Consider the following 15103-nt stretch of genomic DNA (forward strand, 5'->3'; position numbering starts at 1 on the left):
CTTCTCCATCTGCCTTCAATCTTTCCCAGCATCACAGTCTTTGCCAGTGAGTCAGCTCTTCCCATCAAATGGCCAAGGTATTGGAGCTTCAGCTTCAGCTTCAGTCCTTCCAATGAAAATTCAGGGTTGATTTCCTTTAGACTTGACTGCTTTGATCTCCTTACTGCCCAAAGGACTCAAGAGTCTTCTCCAACACCATGGTTTGAAAGCATCAACTCTTCAGTGCTCGGCCTTCTTAATGGTCCAACAGGAAGTAATAAAGGTTAAGTGAGGTCATAAAGATGGCATCCTAATCTGATAGGACTGATGTCCTTTTAAGAGGAGGACACACAAGAGCTCTCTCTCTCTCTCCTTGTCTCTCTCTTTGCTCTCACACAGAGAAGAGGCTATGTGAATACAAAGCAGAAGATGGTTGTCTACAACCCAAGAAGTGAAGTTTCACCAGAAACCAACCCACATGATGGCACCTTGATCTTAGGCTTCTAGCCTCCAGAATTATGAGAAAAGAAGTTTTTGTTGTTTAAGCCACCCAGTTTAGTTCAGTTCAGTTCAGTCGCTCAGTCATGTCCGACTCTTTGTGAACCCATGGACTGCAGCACACCAGGCCTCCCTGTCCATCACTAACTCCCAGAGCCTGCCCAAACTCATGTCTGTTGAGTCGGTGATGCCATCCAACCATCTCATCCCCTGCTGCCCATTTCTCCTCTTGCCTTCAATCTTTCCCAGAATCAGGGTCTCTTCTAATGAGTCAGTTCTTCCCATCAGGTGGCCAAAGTATTGGAGCTTCAGCTTCAGCATCAGTCCTTCCAAAGAATATTCAGGATTGATTTCCTTTAGGATGGACTGGTCTGATCTCCTTGCAGTCCCAGAGACTCTCAAGAATCTTTTCCAACACCACAGTTAAAAAGCATCAATTCTTCGGCGCTCAGCTTTCTTTAGAGTCCAAATCTCACATCTATACATGAGTACTGGAAAAACCATAGTTTTGACTAGATGGACCTTTGTTGGCAAAGTAATGTCTCTGCTTTTTAATATGCTGTCTAGGTTGGTCATAACTTTTCTTCCAAAGAGCAAGCGTCTTTTAATTTCATGGTTGCAGTCACCATCTGCAGTGATTTTGGAGCCCCCAAAATAAAGTCAGCCACTGTTTCCATTGTTTCCCCATCAATTTGAAGTGATGGGACCAGATGCCATGATCTTAGTTTTCGGAATATTGAGTTTAAGTCAACTTTTTCATTCTCCTTTTTCACTTTCATCAAGAAGCTTAGTTCTTCTTTGCTTTCTGCCATAAGGGTGGTGTCATCTGCATGTCTGAAGTTATTGATATTTCTCCCAGCAATCTTGATTCCAGCTTGTGCTTCATCCAGCCCAGCATTTCTCATGATGTACTCTGCATATAAGTTAAATAAGCAGGGTGACAATATACAGCCTTGACGTACTGCTTTCCCGATTGGAACCAGTCTGTTGTTCCATGTCCAGTTCTAACTGTTGCTTCCTGACCTGCATACAGGTTTCTCAAGAGGCAGGTCAGATGGTCTGGTATTCCCATCTCTTTCAGAATTTTCCACAGTTTGTTGTGATCCACACAGTCAAAGGCTTTGGCATAGTCAATAAAGCAGAAGTAGATATTTTTCTGGAACTCTCTTGCTTTTTCAATGATCCAGCAGATGTTGGCAATTTGCTGTCTGGTTCCTCTGCCTTTACTAAATCCAGCTTGAACATCTGGAAGTTCATGGTTCATGTACTGTTGAAGCCTGGCTTGGAGAATTTTGAGCATTACTTTACTAGCATGTGCTGCTGCTGCTGCTAAGTCGCTTCAGTTGTGTCCGACTCTGTGCAACCTCATAGACGGCAGCCCACCAGGCTCCCCCGTCCCTGGTATTCTCCAGGCAAGAACAATGGAGTGGGTTGCCATTTCCTTCTCCAGTGCATGAAAGTGAAAAGTGAAAGTGAAGTCGCTCAGTCGTGTCCGACTCCTAGTGACCCCATGGACTGCAGCCTACCAGGCTCCTCCGTCCATGGGATTTTCCAGGCAAGAGTACTGGAGTGGGGTGCCATCGCCTTCTCCATACTAGCATATGAGATGAGTGCAATTGTGCAATCAGTGGTACTTTGTTAATGGCAGCCTGATAGTTCCTCATTCTTCAGGTCTTGCCTTAAATATTCGTTCAATCATTTAACAAAGGTCTCTGCCGGACATTGTTCTAGGAGCTCTACATATGTTAATTTATTTAATCATTTCCTCAGGGAAACTTTCTCTGAAATAATGTCATGTTTCCTGATTGTAAGGTTTCAAAACTGTTTGGTATTCGTCAGAAATCACAGATGCATGGAATTCTTTCATGCGTTCATTCAACAAATGTTATTGAGCACCTTGTACATCCCACTCCACTATTCTTGCCTGGGAAATCCCATGGACAGAGGAGCCTTATGGTCTGCAGTCCATAGGATCTCAAAAGAATCAGAGGTGACTTAGCGAGTAAGACAACGACTGCTACATACTACACACTGTTGCAGACACTTGGAATGTGTGAGTGAACAAAACAGACAAATCCTTACCCCCGGGAGTGTTTTCTGCTTCCGTAAATCATTCACAGTTCCTGGCACATGATAGTGGTTTAGTCGCTCAGTCGTGTCCAACTCTTGCAACCCCATGGACTGTAGCCTGCCAGGCTCCTCTGTCCATGGGATTCTCCAGGCCAGAATACTGGAGTGGGTTGCTATTTTCTTCTCAAGGGGATCTTCCCGACCCAGGAATTGAACCCGTGTCTCCGGCATTGTAGGCAGATTCTTTACCAACTGAGCTACAAGGGAATCCTGGCAGATAGCAAATGCTTAAGAAATGCTTGTGGAATGAATTACTGAATCAGGATTTGAATCCACAGTCCCCTGGACTTGAAGTCAATCTCCACCAATGGCAGGATCCTTCAACATATTACGTCACTGCTACAGAGAGCTGTCTGCAAAGGGGTTCAAGGTTGGTGACACCATGAGGGCAGGGAATTCACCCATCCATCCATTCATTCAATTATTCAGCCAGCGAACATTTATCAGGGCTGGACTTTGTGTCCAGCAGGGCAGGAGGACTTGTCCAAGGTCACAGAGCTGTGTTTTCAAGGTCACAGAGCTAAGAGCAGAATCTAGTGTGAGTGATCCCACCTACGCTTTTTCCCTTCAGTGTCTTTTCTCAGCTCCAGTCAGGTCAGTTTGAAGCAATATGGGAGAGGGGGTCAGAATGGTAGCGAGGTGAAGCAAAGCGTCAGCATGAAAAACTCATTCATTCATTCATTTAAGAACATGCATTGGACACTGATTCTTCCAGGCTCTGTGCCAGGGAAAATCAAATGGCATGAGATGCTGTACTTGTCCTCTGGGAGGGCACTCACCGCCCAGTCTCAGAGACACAGAAAGCTGGGAGAATTCTAAATCCAAGTAGGGGACAACCTCATAAATTTGTCTCAGTTGAATAAGGAGAAACAATCCCTGTCCCAGGGGAGACCCTCTCTGGTGGCAAGTATGTACTGCTGTTGTTTTTTTTAATTAAGAATTTTTAATTTAATTAAAATTTCAACATCACAGTATAGTTGATTTACAATAGTGTATAAGTGTCAGGTGTGCAACACAGTGATTCAGTTTTTAGTGAATATACAGTTCTCATCCCAGGAAGACCCCCCCACTCTGATAAGGGAGACTCAGCAAGTCCCAGTCAGTTAGGGGGCACAGTCCTTGATTGCAGGGAATTCTCAGGCTGCCTGGGAATCTTCGGGAGAAGATTCAGTCCGGTGGGGGACATACAGAGCCCATCCTCAGGAAGCTCCTAGCCTGGGGCGGGGGAAGGGAGACCAAATCCAGCCCCTCCGTGCAAACAGGGAAGAGCCGCAGAAGATGTGCAGAGTGGAACAAACCACACATTTCCACTCAAGTGAGACAGCAAGTCCATGGATCTTTCTGAAAAACAAGGACGTTTTCAACGGGTGGAAGGGGCGAGGGAGTTGTGGACAAGGGGGAGAGCGGAAGGAAACTTCCTCCTTTCCTTCTCTTCCCTTCTCCCTCCAGAAGGGCATTTCTGGAAGTCTCCAGCTGGCCTGGGACCTGGGCAGCTGCTCTGCGTGTCCAAGCCTGCCAGCCCCTCAGCTGTCACTCTGCTCCCAAAATAGCAGGGGTAGGGGGAGGGGATAGGAGGTTGTTTATCTGGGAGGGAGGTGGAGAAGGAGTGTCCGAGCCGTGCCTAGGGAACAGGGGTCTGCTGGGGGGGCTCCCATCCCTCTGGATCTTTCTATCATTCTTTGGGGGGTTAGGAGCACCTGTGCCCCCAGGACTGGCCCTGAGTGGGATGTGGGGACAGAGGTTCGTTGGAACCTCCACGTGGTAATGGCTGTCCAGTCTGGGGAGGGGGAGGTACCGGAGTATCAATGACAGACGCCAGGGGCACCTGCCCCTGTGGCCAAATATGGTCCGGAGCCACTGGCTGGGGTGATAAAGTCTCCTGGGTGGGGGCTGGGAGGGGCAGACTGACGCTGGCCGGCTGGGGGTTCACACACAGAGGAGCCGCACCCCAGGAGGACTGACCGAGAACATTGTCCTTGAGAGAAAGTGAGCTGGCCCGGACTGTTCCTGGGACTGGGGAGGGGGAAGGGGGGACCCAGGCATTTTAAGGCCTGCAATGAGAATTTAGGCCCTTGGTGTGGTGGCTTTACCCATCCTGCTGGGAGGGAGATGGAGGGAGGGAGTAAGAGGGACTCTTCTTTTGGAAAAAAAAAAAATCAGAGTATAGTTAACAATTTTGCATTAGCTTCAGGTGTACCAAGTGATTCAGTTATACATATAACTATTCTTTTTAAAAAAATATTTATTTATTTTTATTTATTTAGCCACACCAGGTCTTACTTGCAACAAGTGGGATCTAGCTGCCTGACCAGGGATGGAACCCAGGCCCCCTGCATTGGAAGCATGGAATCTTAGCCTCTAGACTGCCCAGGGAAACCCCTTTTTTTTCAAATTCTTTTCCTGTTTAGGTTGTTACATAATACTGATCAGAGTTCCCTAGGAACAGAGACGCTGAGACCCCTCTCAACTTGGGCCCCACTCTTAGCAGACACTGTGATGTCCTCCTGGGCAGTGGATTGGCGGGGGTTGAAGGGGTGGGCATCGTCCCCTTCCATCCTGGTAGGTGGGGACCCTGGAGCTGCAGACCTCAGAGCAGGAGCCCAGCCCCGGGTCTGGAGGGAGCTCTCCTGTCCCCACAGATGGCCGAGGCGGAAGCGATGCAGCTGAAGGAGGAGGGGAATCAGCATTTCCAGCTCCAGGACTACAAGGCTGCCACCAAAAGCTACAGCCAGGCCCTGAAGCTGACCAAGGATAAGGCCCTGCTGGCCACACTCTATCGGAACCGGGCGGCCTGTGGCCTGAAAACGGTCTGGGACAGAGAGGGGTGGGGAGCTGAGGGCTGGACTGGGATGCGGGTGAGGGGGCAGCTCCCTTCTCCTGACAGTCATGCCTGTCCTCCCAGCACTGTCTCCTGGAACCCTCAGGTTGGAGCAGGGCGCCTCTCCCTGCTTTCTGGTACCCATCGCCTGACCCACTCCTCTGGGAGACGGAGAAGTCATCCACGGAGACAGTTCTCATCTCGTGGGAACTGGCATCAGGACAGGGGCTTTTCAGAGCTTATTTCACGGCATCTTAACCACAGACCACAAGGTCGCTGCTACTCTTGTGCCCATATTGCAGATAGGAAGCTCAAGACTCAAGAGGAGGGCTCAATAGCTTCCCCAAGGGCTCTGGGTAGTTAGCAGCAGTGTGTACATGCTAAATCACTTGAGTCATGTCTGACTCTTTGCAACCCCATGGACGATAGCCCGCCAGGCTCCTCTGTCCGTGGAATTCTTCAGGCGAGAACTGTGGAGCGGGTAGCCATGTCCTCCTCAGTCAGCAGCAGAGCCAGGTTCAAGCCTGAGTGTGCCTGATGCTTGTCCACTTTTCATGCTCAGCGAGGAACCTCTGGCCTCTGACATTGGCAGTGGCCAGCAAGCCCTGTCTCCTCACCTCGGGGATCCTCTCTGGCTGTCTCTGTGTTGGGCCCACATTAACCAAGTTTCCTCCTTCCCTGTTTCTCAGGAGAGCTATGTTCAGGCGGCTTCTGATGCCTCAAGAGGTGAGCCCCCCCTCGCTCTGATCTTGCCCTCGTTCCCTTCCCCTCAGCATCCCTGTTTAGTCTAAGAGGCTCTTGACACTCGCAGATTGTATAAAACGACATCCTGGACATTGTAGGCAGGGCTTCAGATGGACCATCCTTGTGTGAAAGGATGCTCCAGGAAAGCCATCCCTAAGTCACATCTTTACACGTTAAACATTCTGGGGCCGCTTCTTTTCTTAGAAAGATGTTCCTGGAAATCCTTTTGTCACAGCAAGGACACAGGCACTTTGGTGGAGGTTAGGATATGTTCCTGGGGGAAGGGCTGCTCCCCAGAACCACTCTGTGGGGACCAGGTTTCCTGAGGGAAGGAGGGAGGCATTAGTTTATTCACAGACACTAGGAGAGATAAACACACATCAACGCTGTTTTTGAAGTGCCTCAAGTTCTGAGAGCACTTAGATTTAAGAGCATGATCAAAATGGGAAGACTTCTGGCTGCATTTTTAGGGTTATAATATGCAGACTGAAGGGGATTCTCCTCTGCATAGGTCTGTGTTGGCTTTTGATGGGGTCACTAATTTTTAAGGAGAGACAGAGATAGTCTGGAGTGAGTTCCGAAGGGAAGGACTTAGCTGGAGAGGGGACTGGAAACCCATCCTGTGAAGAGCGGAAAAGTGGCAATATTTAGCTCAGAGAAGGAACTCCCAGGTGGGACAGGGAGCTGCTTTCAAATTCCTGAAAGGCTGTCACAAGGAAGAAGGATTGGATTTCATCTCACAGTTTCCAGGACTGGACTTAAGACAAAAGGGCAAAGTTACAGGGAGATATATTTCAGGTTGGAGGAGGGAAGGGCTTTCTGAAGGACCTGTCTGCCTTGAGATGGAAGGTGCTCCCCACAGCTGGAGGTATACAACCACCAACTGGATTAGTACTTGGCAGGGATCAAGGAGCCAAGCCTGGAGAGTCAGGAATTGAATGAGATGACCCTTAAGCTCCCTTCCAACCTTGAGACAGTGATTCTTACCACCTCCCTAACTAAGGGGAGCCTAGGACCAGATGGTCTACTGCAGGGGATTCTAGTCTCTGGGATCTAATGCCTGATGACCCGAGGTGGAGCTGATGTCATAATAATAGAAATAAAGTGCACAATCAATGTAATGCACTTGAATCATCCCCAAACCACACCCCACTTCCAGTCCGTGGAAAAATTGCCTTCCACGAAACTGGTCTACAAGGATGCACACTCTCCAAGGGAGAGACGGAAGCTCTGGAGTTGGGGGGTGTGGTGGGGGAGGAAGGAAGGTGGTCTGCTGCCCAGCCTCCTGACACTCTGCCTGCTTCCCTCGCTAGCCATTGATATCAACTCCTCGGACATCAAGGCTCTGTACCGGCGATGCCAGGCACTGGAGCACCTGGGCAAGCTGGACCAGGCCTTCAAGGATGTGCAGCGCTGTGCCACTCTGGAGCCACAGAACCAGAGCTTCCAGGAGACACTGAGGAGGCTCAATACCAGCATCCAGGAGAAGGTGAGCTGGATCTGGAAGGTGGCCCTTCCCACAAGGCTTGGCCACCGCTCCCCATTCCTAGTAGGGACCAGTTAGGGCAGCGGGACACCAGGGCTGGCCTACCTCCACTCCCTTGGACGGAGTGGTCACGTGGCACAGAACAGCTGGGCTGGTGCCCCTATCTGTGAGGATCAGAGATGCCGTGATGTTTGTTCAAAGGTACAACCCAGACAGGACTAGCATACCAGTCTTTTCAATTCCAGATGGAGGCTTAAAAAAAAAATTGCAACTTAGTATGTCTTCACTATGATCTTCCTCTCTTTCTAGGAGGACAAAGGCAGCATGAGAAACCTGGGACCTGGAGGGAGGATGTTGCTGGGGGATGCAGGAGAGCCAGCAGGAACAGGGACTCTTTCCTAGGAAAATGGAGTGGGCTCAGGGAACTGGGACCAGAGATAAGGGGTCCTGCACCCTCCGTCCTCACTTAGCTACCAGTTTTCTGAGGGACGCCTTGGAGTGCCGGCTTCCCCACTGTGAGAGCAGAAGGGTAACTTGATCACACTCTCCTTGCTCTGGGTCACAGTGACTTCTGGATGCCTGGGGCAGCCCCATGGAGGGACCACATGTACTGTTCAGAGTGCAGACTCAAGGGCTGTCAAAACACAGACCAACCAGTGCCCAGAGAAGGGGTGGTGAATGAGCGACTTCCTGAAAGGAAAGGACCTCAGGGTGGAAATAGGTGGCACTGTGGCCCAGCAGAACAACGCTTCAGAGCACTGGGGTTGGGGTTGGGATTGGGACAGTGAGGGATGGAGACATTCCAAAATAATCGTTTAGGGACTTCCCTGGTGGTTGGAGAAGGCAATGGCACCCCACTCCAGCACTCTTGCCTGGAAAATCCCATGGACGGAGGAGCCTGGTAGGCTGCAGTTCATGGGGTCACTAAGAGTGGGACATGACTGAGCGACTTCACTTTCACTTTTCACTTTCATGCATTGGAGAAGGAAATGGCAACCCACTCCAGTGTTCTTGCCTGAAGAATCCCGGGAACGGGGGAGCCTGGTGGGCTGCCGTCTATGGGGTCGCACAGAGTCGGACACGACTGAAGCGACTTAGCAGCAGCAGTAGCAGCTGGTGGTCCAGTGGCTAAGACGCAGTGGTCCCAATCCAGGGGGCCTGGGTTTGATCCCAGGTCAGGGAACTGGATCCCACATGCTGCAACTAAAGATCCTGTGTGCTGCTACAACGACCTGGGCACACCAGGTGAATGAATGTATAAAAAGGAATAAGGAAGGAAAAAATGGTTTACATTTGTTTCAAGTGGTACTTGAAAGCTGCTTCATGTCTCTGACCCTGGAGATACATTCCTGTTTTAGCCCACATTTAAACGTCTAACAGCGAGGCTGCAAAATTGGGGTGGTGATCTTTTTGCCTTCCAAGGCTTGTGAAGACTAAATAGGACCTCGAATGTAACTAAACTGTAAGCTTTGTGGAGCAAGGGCTTGATTTTGTTCTCCCGTTCTATCCCCAGCATCTTCCAGCGTCCCACCCGCGGTAGTAGTTCAGTTAGATGTTTGTTGGACGGATGAATGAATGATGGAGGCAGGCACGAAGAGCATACCCTAATATTACCTGAGATGACCTTTAAGTGGAGCTGACTGAAATGATGGGGATACCCGCCTACCTTCTTCCCCACTCCCTCCTCTCTCCTCAGCTCCGTGTGCAGTTCTCCACTGACTCGAGGGTTCAGACGATGTTTGAGATTCTCCTGGACAGAAACAGTGAAGCGGATAAACTAGAGAAGGTAAGTGCTGGGCAAGCAGCGAACCAGAAGAGGGCGCTCTAGGGGTGCGCAGGTAACTGCTTCCTGTGAGGACTCCGCCCCTGTGTCCGGACGGCAACGCCCCGAATCGTGTCGGTGGGCGGCTCCTTGGAGAAAGGAGACAAAGATGGGCCAAACATTAACCACTTTAGGAAACAGCGTGAACTCCAAGAAGGGCCAGGGTTAGGGTGAGAAACCACGAAGAGAGTCATGCTCAACACGAGGAGGTGCTCATGTTGAGTCATGCTCAACAGTGAGAACGATGAGGGTTGAATCCTGTTTTTGTATTTCTATTTTGTTCATCGTGTATTGTTTTTTTGCAGTGCATGGATTTTGATATTTTAAAACATTGCATTCAATACCACTTATCTTGATTACAGAAGTTTTTTGTACCCCGTAAAATCTGCACCCAAGGCGAGTCTCTTACTTGCCTCACCCTAGTTTTGGGCCTGAGAAACAATGACACGTCAAAATAATGCTTTATTCCATTTCCAAATATTGCAGCATCATTCTGAATTATGAAGATATTTATTCCTAATATCATCTTCTTAACCAAATTTGCTGCATTTTTAAATGTTTCTTTTTTCCTCCTTCAGAGGGAAAAAATGAATATCTGAATATAAGAATTTAACAGAAGATGCATGGGGAATTTTTGTTAGTTTTATGATCAGTAATCATATAATACGCAAATATAGGGGCTTCCCTAGTGGTCCAGTGGTTAAGACTCTGCCTTCCAGTGCAGGCAGCTTGGGGTTGATCCCTGGTTGAGGAACTAAGATCCCACATGCACCAGGTGCAATCAAAAAAAAATTTTTAATATGCAAGTATCTTTTATAACAAACTCTTATGAGGACTTGATGAGTTGTTATATATATATAAAAGCAGTACTTTGTACTCTGAAAAGTACAGAGACCTTGACTGATAGAGTGATGATGGTTCTGCTCATGCTTGCCTGAAATTCTTTATTCAGCCTTCTCCCCAGCCTCTTGGGGGGTTCCCTGGTGGCTCAGACGGTAAAGCATCTGCCTGCAATGCAGGAGAAGGGGGTTCCATCTTTGGGTCAGGAAGATCCCTGGAGAAGGGAATGGTTACCCACTCCAGGATTCTTGCTTGGAGAATCCTGTGAACACAGAAGCCTGGCCAGCACAATCCATGGGGTCGCAGAGTCAGATGCAACTAAGCATGTGCACCAACCTCTTACTCTCTGCCTGTTTGCCCACCTCCTCCCTTTCTTGCATCATGAATTCTTTGCCCAATCTCAGGGTCTCAGGTCCTCCTCAAGCCCTCCTCTCCAGATCTGGAGCCTTTTAAAGGATTTCAACACACAATTGGTTGCCTGCAGTTAGGAGGGCCAACTGTACTACATCATTTTATGTAAGGGACTTGAGCATCTGTGGATTTCATTATTCACCAGGGTCCTGGAAGCAATCCCCTGTGGATACTGAGGGATGACTATGAATGCATCCTCAAGGTGGAAGGTTTTATATCCTTCTTTTATATCCTCAGTTCAGTTCAGTTCAGTCACTCAGTCATGTCCGACTCTTTGCCACCCCAGGGACTGCAGCACACCAGGCCTCCCTGACCATCACCAACTCCTAGAGCCTACTCAAATTCATGTCCATTGAGTCCATGATGCCATCCAACCATCTCATCCTCTGTCGTCCCCTTCTCCTCCTGCCTTCAATCTTTCCCAGCATCAGGGTCTTTTCCAGTGAGTCAGTTCTTCACATCAGGTGGCCAGAGTATTGGAGCTTCAGCTTCAGCATCAGTCCTTCCAATGAATATTCAGGATATCCTTTATATACATATATATATGTATATACATACATATATATATATACATGTATATACACACACAAATATATATATATACGTATATATATATAGAGAGAGACTCTGAGGACTCTCTCTCACACACACACATATACAGAATATCTTATATCTATATATCCTGTATATATATATGTATATATATGTCCTCAGAGTGGGAAGAGACTTGAAAATGCAGCTCAACTGTCTATTTTTATGGACAGGGATCTGAGACCCAGAGAATGCTATGCCTTGCCCAAGGTCACATGGCTAGCATGTGGCAGGATCATCACCCAGGGCTTTCAAATCCCATCTAGCATTCTCTGCACACAACCTTCAATCTTCCTGAGAACCTCCTGCAACTTCAGATTTTCTTGAACAATAAAAAATGCCAAAACCATATTCAAGGAACATGTTTAATGGAAAAGAATCCCCAATGTAAAAACTTCAATTCTGTTACAAGATAAACTAAGACATATTAAAAACTCTAAGAGTTTGAGCAAAATTTGTTTGAACTGGGTAGTGTAAACCAGAAGTGGTTGGGAGTATTCCACCAACAAGAGCTAGGGAAAAGGCTTTTATAGAAAAGAGGTGAACCCTGGTGGTTCAGTGGTTAAGAATCCTCTTGCCAGTGCAGGGGATGTCAGTATGATCCCTGGTCGGGAACTAAGATCCCACATGTTGTGGGGCAACTAAGCCTGAGTGCAGCAACTACTGAGCCCACGTGCTGCAAATATATAAACAAAACAAAACAAAGAAAAACAGAAAAAAGGTGGAAGCAAAGCAAGGGAGTTATTTGATTGGCTGTAGCTTAAAAGTGTGCATGCTTAGTTATGTCGAACTCTTTGCAACCCCCCAGACTGTAGTCTAGGCAAATTTGGAAAACTCAGCAGTGGCCACAGGACTGGAAAAGGTCAGTTTTCATTCCAATCCCAAAGAAAGGCAATGCCAAAGAATGCTCAAACTACCGCACAGTTGCACTCATCTCACATGCTAGTAAAGTAATGCTCAAAATTCTCCAAGCCAGGCTTCAGGAATATGTGAACCATTAACTTCCTGATGTTCAAGCTGGTTTTAGAAAAGGCAGAGGAACCAGAGATCAAATTGCCAACATCTGCTGGATCATGGAAAAAGCAAGAGAGTTCCAGAAAAACATCTATTTCTGCTTTATTGACTATGCCAAAGCCTTTGTGGAAAATTCTGAAAGAGATGGGAATACCAGAACACCTGATCTGCCTCTTGAGAAATTTGTATTCAGGCCAGGAAGCAACAGTTAGAACTGGACATGGAACAACAGACTGGTTCCAATCGGGAAAGGAGTACGTCAAGGCTGCATATTGTCACCCTGCTTATTTAACTTCTATGCAGAGTACATCATGAGAAACGCTGGGCTGGAAGAGGCACAAGCTGGAATCAAGATTGCCGGGGGAAATATCAATAACCTCAGATATGCAGATGACACCACCCTTATGGCAGAAAGTGAAGAGGAACTCAAAAGCCTCTTGATGAAAGTGAAAGTGGAGAGTGAAAAAGTTGGCTTAAAGCTCAACATTCAGAAAATGAAGATCATGGCATCCGGTCCCATCACTTCACGGGAAATAGATGGGGAAGCAGTGGAAACAGTGTCAGACTTTATTTTGGGGGGCTCCAAAATCACTGCAGATGGTGACTGCAGCCATGAAATTAAAAGACGCTTACTCCTTGGAAGGAAAGCTATGACCAACCTAGATAGCATATTCAAAAGCAGAGACATTACTTTGCTAACAAAGGTCCGTCTAGTCAAGGCTATGGTTTTTCCTGTGGTCATGTATGGATGTGAGAATTGGACTGTGAAGAAGGCTGAACGCCGAAGAATTGATGCTTTTGAACTGTGGCGTTGGAGAAGACTCTTGAGAGTCCCTTGGACTGCGAGGAGATCCAACCAGTCCATTCTGAAGGAGATCAGCCCTGGGATTTCTTTGGAGGGAATGATGCTGAAGCTGAAACTTCAGTACTTTGGCCACCTCATGTGAAGAGTTGACTCATTGGAAAAGACTCTGATGCTGGGAGGGATTGGGGGCAGGAGGAGAAGGGGACGACAGAGGATGAGATGGCTGGATGGCATCACTGACTCAATGGAAGTGAGTCTGAGCGAACTCTGGGAGTTGGTGATGGATAGGGAGGCCTGGCGTGCTGCAGTTCATGGGATCGCCAAGAGTCAGACACGACTGAGCGACTGAACTGAACTGAACTGAGACTGTAGTCTGCCAGGCTCCTCTGTCCATGGAATTCTCCAGGCAAGAATACTTGGAGTGGGTTACGATTTCCTTCTCCAGGGGATCTTCCTGATCCAGGGATCGAACCGACATCTCTTATGTCTCCTGCTTTAGCAGATGGATTCTTTACCACTAGGGTCACCTGGGAACCTCGGGCTGTACCTTAAGCAGTTGGCATTATTTGGGAAAGGCTCGTTAGCTATTTGTGATTGGTTGTCCTTCAGTGTCTTAAAATTGAGACAATACAGGGTTAGGGTTCTTTCGTTTAGTTGTTGCTTTGTTTTTAAATTGAAGTATAGCTGATTTACAAGGCTGTGTTAATTTCTGCTGTTTAGCAAAGTGTGGTTTGGGTTTTTCTTACTTAGTTGCTGAGGCATTGAAGCTACCTCAGACTAACGGGTTCCTTGATTAATTAATTTAACATTTCCCTACCCTTTTCTTTTAAAAAAAATTTATTTGGTTGTGTTGGGTCTTCGTTGCAGCCCACGGGAAATTTGTTGCAGCTCACAGGCTCAGTTGCTCCTCGGTGTGTGCAAACTTAGTTCCCCAACCAGGGTTAGGGTTAGTGTGGGATCTTAGTTCTCCTCCCAAGGATTGGAAAGCGGAGTCGTCACCACTGGCCCACCAGGGAAGTCCCTTTCCTACCTTTTATAAGTCCTTATCCACAAGCAGATACGCACAGTTTTATTTTACCACAAGTGCCATCAGAGTGAATCTGCAATTCTGTTTCTGCAAACCAGTGCTTTTTCCAAGTTGCCTCTGAGTCTTTTCATTTATGTCTTTGATGGCTGCAATATATTTTCATCCAGCTGGTCTTTATTGCAAGTTACTTTATTTCTTGTTCTGAATTATGTTCTTGGGCTACATTCCCAGGAGCAGGGTTATAGGGCAAAAGAATATAAAGAAGTTTTGAAGACCCGGTCCTTGCCCCAGCCCCTGCACTTGGCTCATGGTCAAGGCCTCAGTAGCCAGACTTCCCTCCTGACCTTTGTTGTTTCCTTTGCACCTTCAGGCCGCCAACAACCTCATTGTCCTCAGCCGTGAGGAAGCGGGGGCTGAGAGGATCTTCCAGAACAACGGCGTGGCCCTGCTGATGCAGCTTTTGGACACGAAGAGGCCTGAGCTGATGCTGGCTGCCGTGCGGACCTTGTCGGGCGTGTGCAGTAGCCACCGAGCTAGGGTGAGGGCAGGGGCGGGGCTCGTGGAGCAAAGGGCTGCCAGCCTGAGGACGGGGTGTTGACCTGTGAGCAGGGCATGGCTAGCGTGGATAGACCCTGCTACGACGTCTAAAGCGGCCCCCCTCAACCTCGGTTGTATGGTCCCAGATTCAACGGAGACTGATCCTCTGGTTTGTTTCTTTGAGCTGAGAATGGGTCTGACTAAATAAAGAATAAGGGCTTCCCTGGTGGCTCAGATGGTGAGGAATCCACCTGCAACGCAGGCAACCCGGGTTCGATCCCTGAATTGGGAAGATCCCGTGGAAAACGGAATGGCTACCCACTCCAGTATTCTTGCCTGGAGAATTCCACAGACAGAGGGGCCTGGCCGGCTACAGTCCATGGGGTCGCAGGATCGGACAC

The 15103-nt window shown here is 48.2% G+C and overlaps 1 protein-coding gene across 1 annotated transcript in view; it reads left to right on the plus strand.

Annotated features, from left to right (window-relative positions):
• The first annotated feature begins 4508 nt into the window (after positions 1-4508).
• The window catches only part of UNC45B (unc-45 myosin chaperone B), a 33290-nt gene continuing 22695 nt past the window's right edge, over positions 4509-15103 (plus strand). Inside the window, exons 1-6 of the mRNA XM_086360314.1 lie at positions 4509-4593; positions 5247-5414; positions 6115-6151; positions 7483-7658; positions 9352-9441; positions 14536-14703. Of these exons, the coding sequence (XP_086216440.1) occupies positions 5247-5414; positions 6115-6151; positions 7483-7658; positions 9352-9441; positions 14536-14703 (639 nt within the window). The 5' untranslated portion in view covers positions 4509-4593. The remainder of the gene's footprint in view (positions 4594-5246; positions 5415-6114; positions 6152-7482; positions 7659-9351; positions 9442-14535; positions 14704-15103) is intronic.

Source organism: Bos grunniens, chromosome 19 (genome assembly GCF_055505025.1).
Source record: "Bos grunniens cultivar Pamir isolate PY7600 chromosome 19, Bosgru_T2T1.0, whole genome shotgun sequence".
NCBI lineage: Eukaryota > Metazoa > Chordata > Mammalia > Artiodactyla > Bovidae > Bos > Bos grunniens.